At 58.7% G+C, this 9346-nt stretch overlaps 4 protein-coding genes across 7 annotated transcripts; 1 reads left to right on the top strand and 3 right to left on the bottom strand.

The window, feature by feature from the left end:
* Positions 1 to 125: 125 nt before the first annotated feature.
* Positions 126 to 2116, bottom strand: H310_13305 (hypothetical protein). The gene has a single exon (XM_008880755.1). It carries the CDS (start codon positions 2032 to 2034, stop codon positions 202 to 204), a length of 1833 nt encoding a protein of 610 aa, XP_008878977.1. The 5' UTR covers positions 2035 to 2116; the 3' UTR covers positions 126 to 201.
* Positions 2117 to 2232: 116 nt separating this feature from the next.
* Positions 2233 to 4465, top strand: H310_13304 (hypothetical protein). The gene is made up of 3 exons (XM_008880754.1): positions 2233 to 3155; positions 3213 to 3530; positions 3606 to 4465. The coding sequence occupies exons 1-3, from the start codon at positions 2283 to 2285 to the stop codon at positions 4413 to 4415; spliced, it is 2001 nt and encodes a 666-aa protein (XP_008878976.1). The 5' UTR covers positions 2233 to 2282; the 3' UTR covers positions 4416 to 4465.
* On the bottom strand, positions 4450 to 7342 carry H310_13303. 2 transcript variants are annotated; one of them, XM_008880752.1, is made up of 10 exons: positions 6625 to 7342; positions 6386 to 6569; positions 6160 to 6336; positions 5992 to 6108; positions 5851 to 5913; positions 5707 to 5790; positions 5422 to 5609; positions 5204 to 5358; positions 4893 to 5050; positions 4450 to 4829 (listed from the first exon to the last, which is right to left on the bottom strand). In XM_008880752.1, exons 1-10 carry the CDS (start codon positions 7311 to 7313, stop codon positions 4545 to 4547), a joined length of 2100 nt encoding a protein of 699 aa, XP_008878974.1. In that variant the 5' UTR covers positions 7314 to 7342; the 3' UTR covers positions 4450 to 4544. The 2 variants fall into 2 exon arrangements, with proteins under 2 accessions (XP_008878974.1, XP_008878975.1); XM_008880753.1 differs by having other exon boundaries at positions 5851 to 5910.
* On the bottom strand, positions 7338 to 8808 carry H310_13302 (hypothetical protein; the record flags this gene model as incomplete). Of its 3 annotated transcripts, none has more annotated exons than XM_008880751.1 (4): positions 7338 to 7639; positions 7691 to 7855; positions 7904 to 7941; positions 7990 to 8808. In XM_008880751.1, 4 exons carry the CDS (start codon positions 8806 to 8808, stop codon positions 7435 to 7437), a joined length of 1227 nt encoding a protein of 408 aa, XP_008878973.1. In that variant the 3' UTR covers positions 7338 to 7434. The 3 variants fall into 3 exon arrangements, with proteins under 3 accessions (XP_008878973.1, XP_008878972.1, XP_008878971.1); XM_008880750.1 differs by having other exon boundaries at positions 8003 to 8808; XM_008880749.1 differs by having other exon boundaries at positions 7904 to 8808.
* Between the last annotated feature and the right edge of the window lie 538 nt (positions 8809 to 9346).

The raw sequence follows: 9346 nt of genomic DNA, 5'->3' as shown, positions 1-9346 counted from the left end.
GACGATCTGGCATATGCTTTCGTCTTTGATGCCCAATGCATGTTGTATTTTCCCCAGGTGAATAAAACATGCATTGGGCATCAAAGACTCGCACATTTCACTTCCATCGAGAAAGATAAATAACAGACGGGAAATAGAAATATTTTTGTTTCGTTGTGAAAGTGTATGCCCTCACAAGAGGGACGCCATCCTTCCCCACAGCTAACGGCGCTGACGGCGGGAAGAATCTTCACGGCGGGCATCATCGAGGAAGCGATCGACGCCAAAGGGGTCATCATCGCCGTCGTCATGTCGTCGCTGGCGCCGCCGGGAGTCAGGGGAGCGCGATCTGCTGCTGTCCCGAGGGCGTTTGTGCGACCGATCGTTGGATCGTGACCGGCGGCGACGGTCATCATCCCGTCGGCGTTCGATCGAACGACTTCTTCGGCGAGGACGAGACTCGGATCGGTCCCTTGCGGCCGGTTTATCGTCCGTGTTGGTCTGGTTGTCATAGGTAAACTGAACCGGCCCCGTGCGCGCTGCCGCATGGTCCGTGCCCTGAAACTCTTTGTCGGCGCGGAATCGCTTCGTGCTGCCGGCCTTCAGGTCGTCGTAGTCTCGGTCGCCGTCGATGTTGGTCGAGTCAACCTTGGGCCGGTACACCGTCGACTTGCCTCGATCTACCATGGGCTTGCTGTACACGTTGTAGTCGTCTTCGCCGCCAAAGCCGCTATCCATGCCTTGCGACTGGTTGAACAAGCGCGAGTCGAACAGCGACGCGTCGCTGCGCTTGCCGCCGCCCTGAAGCTGCCCCAGCGCAATCTTCTCCGACACGTCACGGTCTTCGTCGCGAGCGAGTTTGCCTTTCTTCCCCATGAGATTCTCGAGACGCATTTCGCGCTCGCGTTCCCGGCGACGTTCAAAGCGCATCTTGTCGCGTTCGCGACGGCCTTCCTCGTCTTCGTCGTCACTGCTGCCGTCCGAGCCATGGCCACCGCCGTAATGGCTGACACCGCCGCGCTCTTGCCGGGCCTTGGCTGCGATTTCACGCAATTCAAGCTCCTTCGCCTCTTTTTGCTTGGCGTCCAAGCGCTTCTGCACCTGGATGCGCATGTTGACTTCTTCCCGCGCCTTGCGCTCGGCAATCGCTAACGCTTCCGCAAACGACGCAAACTGGTCGTTCACGGTTACCTTCATCAGCCCACGCCCATCGGCGGCCAGACGCTTGTCCAACGCGATCGTGTACCCCTTAGCGTTCTTCCAGTTGGACACACACGGCGGAATCTTCCACGCTTGTTGGTCTGCCACTGTCAGCTTGCGCGGAGGCGAGTGCATGACGGGAACGGGCGGTGAAGGTGGTCCTCGAACTGCCTTTTTGTGCTTGAATTTTGCTGGCTGCATCGGGTCCACTGGCGCCTCGACCATGCGAATGATCCGCTGCTTTGGCACTTCGCTGTCTGCATTCAACCCCTGATCGTGTGGCGTGTATCGAATGTACGTCGACGTTTCCTTGACCGACTTTTGCCGGTCCACGTTGACGGGGTGCGCAGCAGCAATCTTTCCGGTCACGAGGGCTTCTAACGCGGCGCGGGTTTTCTCTGCAACTTCCTGCTCTTCTTCGACAGTCGGCTTCTCCAATGCCCCTTGTTCAACATCCTTTTCGACCAGGTCCGTGAAGCTGCTGTATACAATTTGGTTCTTCTTCTTTACGATCGCGTCGTACGCGGCGCGGCCACTCTCGTTCACTTGCAGCGCCAACACATTCGATTCCTCACCACCTTTCTTCCCCAGACCCAATGGAAACTGGGATATGTGAATCTCAGGGTATGCCCCCCCGTCGCCAAAGTCGGTCTCAGGATCGCGCGGTGAAAATTGCTTCTTCGTGCGGTGAGGGTACGCTGGGATTTGTTGAGGTGGGCGAGGAGTTGCCTGGAACTTCTTCACTGCGGAAGGCGCTGGGGCTGATGGAGCGGGTGCCAAGGGTTCGGCACGCGGTTTTGGGGCCACGGGAGCCTCGTACGTCCGTGTCGGCGCAGGAAGAAAGCTGAACCCCATGATTTCGTCCGGCGGTCGGCGGCGGCAGCTCGGAGAACGGTGACCTCCGAAAGATTCTGACCAATGAAAACACGGCTTCGATATACTGATAAATTTCAAGTGTGTATCCGGATTTGAGCAAGAAGTTCGTTATCCGAACGGATGGTTTTTTATACGGATACCGCATAAAAGCCCGGATATTGAGTCCACATGTGAAACTGCTTTTTGTAACGCTGACGCGGGCCTTCGGCGGGAAGAAGCGGCGCTAGATGGAGTCGCGCCTGGGGCTGAGAGAACGCTTGGAGCACTCGAGGCTGAAGGGAAGCAACGATGCAGGAGGAACATGTGGCTTCGTGCATGCAACCAATCCCAACACACTTCGTTCGAGCCTTGGGCGAGGGACAGGAGAAAACACGGAAACGGCTGATCCCGCCGCAGCCGACGACGACAGCGATGACGATGCAGACTCGATTGGTGGAGACTTTAGCGCGAACGAAGACGATGAAGAGATAGAGGGCGCCACTAACGAAGATGAGGAGGAGGAAGACGACGACGACGACGATGCCATGTCTCCAGAAAGTCACGCGATTGTGAGACCGGCACGCATGAAAGTGATGCATAGCCGGTACCCCAACCGGCCCCCCGTAGTCTGCTTTGACTATCCTCTGGACCTCCATGTAACTCGGACGTACGATGCCGGAATCGTTGTGGAAGAGATCGACGCGTCGACAAGTTCAACTGTGTTCTTCAAGTCCTACTGGGAGCGCAACTGCATCAAGAACGCGTTCTTCCGAGCAGGGCTCGTCCGCATCACGAAAGGGAAGAAGTGGACAGCTGCATGGACCAAGCACATGTCTCGGAGTAAGTTCAAGACGCTCCAGCCGCATCAACGCATCAACCACTTTCCCGACCCGTGGGTGATCGGTCGCAAAGACCGACTCATGAAAACATTGGTCGCCATGAAGCGCAAGTTCGGTGCCGACTATGGTTTCGTTCCAGAGGGGTACGTCTTGCCATCCCAGCGGGACGTGTTTCTGCGATGCCTCGACCGCGACGCCATGTCGCTGTCGCAATCGCTTTGGATCGTCAAGCCACCCGCGTCTGCATGCGGGCGAGGCATCAAGGTCATTCAAGCATCCCAAGTACGCTCCATCGACGACCTTCACCCTCTCGTACTTGTTTCATGACCTGCCAGCTAGGTGGACACCCTCAAGAAGACCAAAAAGCTCGTCGTCCAGCGGTACCTGGCATCGCCGTACCTGATCCATGGATTCAAGTTCGACCTGCGAATTTACGTCGTCGTCACGAGCTTTGACCCGCTCCGCATTTACTTGTTCCAAGAAGGTCTTGCTCGATTTTGCACGGTCAAGTACTCGACATCGCATCTGAAGAACCGCCTTGCGCATTTGACGAATTTCAGCGTCAACAAGGCGAATGCAGCGTTCAAAGCATCGACGTCCACCACCGACACGGACGGAAGCAAGTGGAGCTGGACGGCGCTCATGGCGTATCTGGCGGTGCGTTCGAATCATGCCTCTGCCGATGGATCTTCGCACCACGACATCCCCACTGACACCAGTCGTGCTTGGTAGGACCAAGGCCACGACGTCGACGGTCTCCGCGCCAAGATGAAGGCCATCATTTGCAAAACCATCATCGCGGCCGAGGCGCACATCACGCCACTCACGCAAGCATTTGTCAGGCATCGCAACGTGTGCTACGAGCTGTTTGGATTTGACATGATGATTGACTCGGCGCTGGAACCATGGCTGATCGAAGTAAACGTGTCGCCGTCACTCATGGGCTCGTCGCCGCTCGACAAGCGCATCAAGGGCTTGCTCATGTCGGACATTTTTCACCTCGTCGGCCATCCCGTCTCGATGGCGGCCGCGCCACACGTCCCGCCCCTCTCTCGGAACATACCAAAACCCCTTGCCAACTTGAATCTCTCCGCCACAAGTGGCAGCACCCCCACAAAGAAACCTGCTGGAGCGTCAAAGGCAGCGACAGTCGCCCCTCTCGTCGCTCGAAAACAGCTCGTCGAAGTCCTCCACGATCCCAACATCCGTGCACTCACGCCAGCCCACCTCGCACTCTTCCGCGACGACGACTGGAATATTGTCTTGTCCATGGAGGACGAAGCGGACCGCGTCGGCCACTTCGAGCGCATCTACCCTGCCGCCGACGCCGCCTCGTACGCGCGGTACTTTTCCGTGTCGCGGTACGCCAACCGTCTCTGCGAAAAGTGGCGCGCCATGCAACCTCCTTTCAAACCCCCCTTCGCGTCGTCCTCGCCGACAAAGAGCACTCTGCCGCCATCCCATACTCCGTCGCTCACACGGCCAGCGCCAAGGCGTCCCTTCCCGTCATCTCCACCCAACTCGTTAAAAGTCACGGCGTAGCCGCAGTCGCTGCGACCTTATAAACCAACAGCATGTGTCCGTGAAAAGGCAGCCTCGTGCTCGAGATAGACGCGTCCGCGCGCTGTGCAAGTGTTGATGGGCAGTTCTAGTAGCACGGCGGCAAAAGAGTCACTCGTTAGCTGAAGGGTGACGTCCCTGAACACTAGACCGCAGCGCTCGTTGGAAGAGCTGGAACGACGACAGCGGCACGACACTGTCCAAGCTGCTTTCGGTCGAGAGCACGCTCGGCAACGTCGTGTTGTTGGCCAAGTCTTCGAATGATCGCGGCAGGACTGCATGGGTTGGCTCTGCGGCTCGTGGTGTGGGGCCCATGGACGTTTGAGCCGAGACGTTGCCGACGGTCGATGCGCTGGGCACCCGCGGGCCCACAACGATGGTCGCCGCGGCGGTCGGCTGCATTTCAAACGAGTCCGTCACAACAGAAGTGTCATTGCAGGAACGCTGTTGGGCACGTACCGCTGGGACAGCGGATGCAGGTGGACTTTCTGGCGTCGACTGGCGCGTGCGCCGGTTGAAGCGCTCCATGGCTTGGACCTTGACGTTTGCGGCGTGGAGTTGTTTGTTGTGGACTTGGGACAAGATGGCAAACTCGACGATGCGCTCTTGGGCAATGCCTGGACAGTGCACCGCTGAGATGGACAGCTCCATGCAGCAGTGGGCTCAAGTTCCGTCAACAAGACAACACTCATGCAGCTTTCGACTGGCGGCGCGGCAGGCAGCAACCCCGCCCACAACACTTTTCCCACACTTTCCGATCGAGCACGTACCTAAAATGTGCGGAAGCGGCATGTCCTGCGCCGTGTTGAGGAACCCATTCGTGTGTAAGAAGTGCTTGTCCGCCTTGAGGACGTCCAGGAGATGCAGAATCGGCCCTCGCAGCGCGTCGTGCTCGACGGCTTGTCGCCGTTGCAACGTAATGTATCTACGCATGAAAAAACCCCAGGCGTCACCATCCTGTGGCAGCACCACTTCATGGAGAACGCACTCTTGCGTCATGTGCTTGACGTGGGCAATGCGGTCCATGAGCTGCGCTTTCCTCGCGTGGACGTCTTCTTGCTGCTGCCGCACGCGGTGGCGCACCGTCCGCGCTTGGCTGAGCAGCGCCTCGAGCTCGGCTTTCGCTTTCTTCGTCTCGGCGAGCTGATCCAAGTGATGCTGGTACATCGATAGGAGCTACACGCATCTGTAAGTAGTGTGCACCAAATCCATCCCAGCCACACAATCGTCGACACATGCGACATGCCATGGAATCGGTGGCAGGGAAGTGTACCTGGTTCTCCGTATCCACAAACGACGTGACGAACTCGTCGACCGACGGCGCATGCACCGCGTCTTGAATCGATGCAAATGCCATCTATCCGAAACAACCACGTCGCCCATGGTCCTGGGACCCTGCTCCCTCCTGGCTGCTCACCGTAAACGTCGCGTCCAACGGCCCCAACGACCCATCCGTGGCGATCGATGCGCTTGTGCGCTGCTACAGGTCGACGCAACCGTTCAATGCAACCAGTGCCAGCCACCGCAGCCCACGGCAACGGCTCGGGGCTTGTCCTACCTCTGCCGCCGCGTTGTGTCGGGCGGCGAGCTCTTGCTTGCGGCTGAGCGCGCGATCGTGGATCGATGCCATCAAATTCGACACATCCATGTTGACGACATCGCTTTCGGGTGGCAGCTACTCCACGACACGATAGTCAGCCACGCTTTCGTCGTTCGTTTTGCCGACTTTGACGATTCGATCCACGGCGTCGGCTTCGGCCTGGCGCTCCAAGTTGGTGAGCTCCCCGAACGTGCTCTTTTGGATGGCCTTTGTCGCTTCAATCCGCGCCTCGGCCGCGTCGATTTTTGCATTCGTGTCGTTGAGATCGCCTTCCAGTTTTCGTCGCACTTGGGCCAGCGCAAGCTACAAAGCGTTTCTGTCATGTGCGACGCCATCGGAACGTCCGGGTCACCAGCTCCAACCGCGCGGCGTCGATCGTGGTGCGAATCGCGGCTTGCTGCGTCAACACCTTCATGTACTCGTCCTGGGCCTTGCCAAGCCGATGCTGCATGACGGCGTTGCAGTGCGCCACCGCCATGTCGTTTTCGTGCACGGCATTGACACCGCGCAGGTCCTTCCGCAGCCGCGCGATCTCACTAGACAACCACCCATCAACACACGTCGTCGGCACAAGAACATCACAGGGCGTACACTTGGACCTCGGCTTTCTCTGTGGCCATGGCAGCCAGCTGTGCTTTGAACCTGGTAATCTTTTCGCGGTACGCCACGTCGCTCTCGAGCAAGTGATTCACGACTGGCTTGTGCACGCCCCGTTGCGGGTGCTCGTCCTTGACGAGACTTGCTGCGGTCGGATCTGTCCAGGACGGTTTGGTCGCCGGTTCCGACGCTGCTTTCTTGAACGGGCTGCCAGGTTTGACCTGTGGTCGCATGGCCATCGGTTCGATTTCCGTCGCTTTCTTCAACTTGTGGTCTTTCTTCTTGTGCGGGGCAACGAAGACGTCGCTGGCGGAATGACGCAGCCGGGGCCGGTTGGTCTCGCTAGTCGTCGTCGGCGCCGTGCCGCTGTCTGGACTGGCAGCCATGGGCTTGCGCGTCCGTTTGTCGCATGGCCGCGTGGACGAGTCGTCGGATGACGATCTCGCCACTCGTGGTTTTCGTACACACGGTGGTGCACTCGGCTCCTCTACATACACAACGTACTGGTCGGCCGACTTGCCCGGCTCGACCTTGGCAATTGCCCCCGTGGTTTGCAAGAGCTTGAGCGATGCCTTGGACCCCAGCAAGTACGTGCGATGGTGCCCCAGGTGCTGGTCCAACAGAGCATTGTACGCCGGTATGCCATCCGATGCAAGGAATCGCGTGCTGAACGCCGCCGACATGGCCGCCGCGAAAACGGTGGCCGTTGAACGTGTAACGACGAGTACGTGCATTCAGTTACAGAGTCCTGACAATGCATCAACTTGCCACGGCACACACGGCGCATGCTACCGAGAGCTGTGTTTACGACGTCGCAGCCAGTGGCGGGCGGCGGGCGAGCGCTGCAGCAATCGCATTGTCAAACATGATGGTGTTTTGTGCAAACATCCCGAGCATGTATTCCGACATGGCGCCGGCTTCAATCGACAGCGACGGCGCAAGTGGCGGCGTCTGGCACGTCAAGATCGATAGCTTCGTGCGGTTGTCTCCCCACGGTTCGATAAGCACCCTAACGACACGCGCACGCATGACAATTGGTAACGACGGACACGTGGCATACCATCCACTCTGGTTGTCCTGGAGATGCCGCGGGTCGTGCGGTAGCAGCACGTCTTCGACGATCGATCGATACACTATCACGACGCGGTTGGGCTCGCGAAATCGTTTCGAGGCAAGGCGGCCGTCCACGGCGGGCAGGTATGGCTGCGGCAACGTGGCCGAGAACCTGCGCGGCCACATGAGCACGACGACGTACGCGCTGTTGCTGCCGTACCTCGAGTACATTGTGTCGTCGTCAAATGCCTCAACTCTCTGCACAGACACATCGATATCACGCATGCACGCATCGCGCGGACCCACCTCGGACACGTACTGGTTGGCAAACTCGATTTTGACTTTGACGGAGACCATGTCCCAGAGAACGTCTCCGACCCGCGTGAATGGCGCGTCCCACGTCGAGCACTGCACAAAATGTACGACGAGGAACGTGCCGCTTCGGACGTAACCCTTTTTCACGGGCGAACCCGGCGATGCCAGCGCCGTCGCCGCGTACACGTCGTTGCGGATCCACTGCGATTCCATCGCTGCAAACTGATGATCAAGCAACCGGTGTAGAGCGCGGCGGCGGCCGGTCGAACCCAACGTGGCCGCCTTCCATTCTGCAAAGTCCCCCGATGACGACGGGAATACGGCGAGGCGGGGTTTCTTGCTAAAAATGCGATGGAGCGCGTCGACCATCTTGAGCTGTTCGTCCAACGCTTCTTTCAACCGGGCGTTCTCTTGCAGCACGCGCTGCGCTTCCTCTGCTTGATCTTTCGCCCGTCGCGCCCAAACCGACTGGCGCGGAACGGCGGCTTGCTTGATCGCGGCAACCTGGGCCACCAGTTCGTCGTGCTTGGCGCGGAGGTACTCGAGTTCGTCCTTCATATACACTCGATTCCGTTTCCCGCGTTTGGGTGTTGAGACACGATCGTTGCATGTCGCTGGCGGTGGTGGCGCCATTTCATCCGAGTCGGCCCACAACCTGTCGACCGACGCTGCGATCACGGCGTCGCTTGGTGGAGGCGGCGGCTGTGCATGCGGCAAGAAGTTCTCTTCGCACAGGCTCCCATCGTCCCGCAAGAATTCGTCCAACAGCGCCAGGTCGGTATCGTCACCGACGCGGTTCGTGTCGTCCATGCAGAATTTCAATTGTTCCGGTCATGGCATCCGGTTAACTGGAGCCGACTCAGAATGCAACATCGCGCGGTTCGAAGGGGACGACCGACCGCGGAAGTGCTTGCGAGCTCTCCCCCCTCGAAGGACGAGACCGCGACGTGGGTGACGAGCTCAGCAGACAAACGAACCCAGTAGTGGCGAAGCACAGACTAAGGTCGCTTGCGACGCTGGCGCGAAGTTTGGCCCACACCAGAGATCAGAGAGTCGAATCGAATCCTTCATTCCAGCCCACGTACGTTCCCGCGGACGTAGAGCCTGCGGGAGTGCAAGCCAAGGCTCGATCGAATAGGCATCCAGGCAAACGATGAATGGCGAGGCCGCCAGCGACAGATTCGATCAATCGTGCTGGCTGAATAGCCAGAAGCAGGTCAACCTGACCGCTCAACCGTCGTGCCATCGCCGTTCGTTGCTGCATTTCGAGTCGTGGTTCAAACCCACTCAACGCTATGTACAAATCACTGGCACCTGTTGTGCTTGATCACTGTTCGAGCCCGAACTC

Source organism: Aphanomyces invadans, assembly GCF_000520115.1.
Source record: "Aphanomyces invadans strain NJM9701 unplaced genomic scaffold supercont1.49, whole genome shotgun sequence".
In the NCBI taxonomy this organism is placed as follows: Eukaryota; Oomycota; class Saprolegniomycetes; order Saprolegniales; family Verrucalvaceae; genus Aphanomyces; species Aphanomyces invadans.
Note: the sequence above shows the minus strand (reverse complement) of the source record. Positions and strands in the feature narration are given on the sequence as shown.

Excerpts from the sequence above, each read along its gene's own strand:
- H310_13305 (XM_008880755.1), bottom strand. The coding sequence starts at position 2,034 with ATGGGGTTCAGCTTTCTTCCTGCGCCGACACGGACGTACGAGGCTCCC.
- H310_13304 (XM_008880754.1), top strand. The coding sequence starts at position 2,283 with ATGGAGTCGCGCCTGGGGCTGAGAGAACGCTTGGAGCACTCGAGGCTG. Across the intron at positions 3,156-3,212 it reads AGGTCATTCAAGCATCCCAA|GTGGACACCCTCAAGAAGAC; the intron begins GTACGCTCCATC and ends CCTGCCAGCTAG. Across the intron at positions 3,531-3,605 it reads CGCTCATGGCGTATCTGGCG|GACCAAGGCCACGACGTCGA; the intron begins GTGCGTTCGAAT and ends CGTGCTTGGTAG.
- H310_13303 (XM_008880752.1), bottom strand. The coding sequence starts at position 7,313 with ATGTCGGCGGCGTTCAGCACGCGATTCCTTGCATCGGATGGCATACCG. Across the intron at positions 5,791-5,850 it reads CGTTGGACGCGACGTTTACG|ATGGCATTTGCATCGATTCA; the intron begins GTGAGCAGCCAG and ends TGTTTCGGATAG. Across the intron at positions 5,359-5,421 it reads GTCAAGCACATGACGCAAGA|ATACATTACGTTGCAACGGC; the intron begins GTGCGTTCTCCA and ends TTTCATGCGTAG.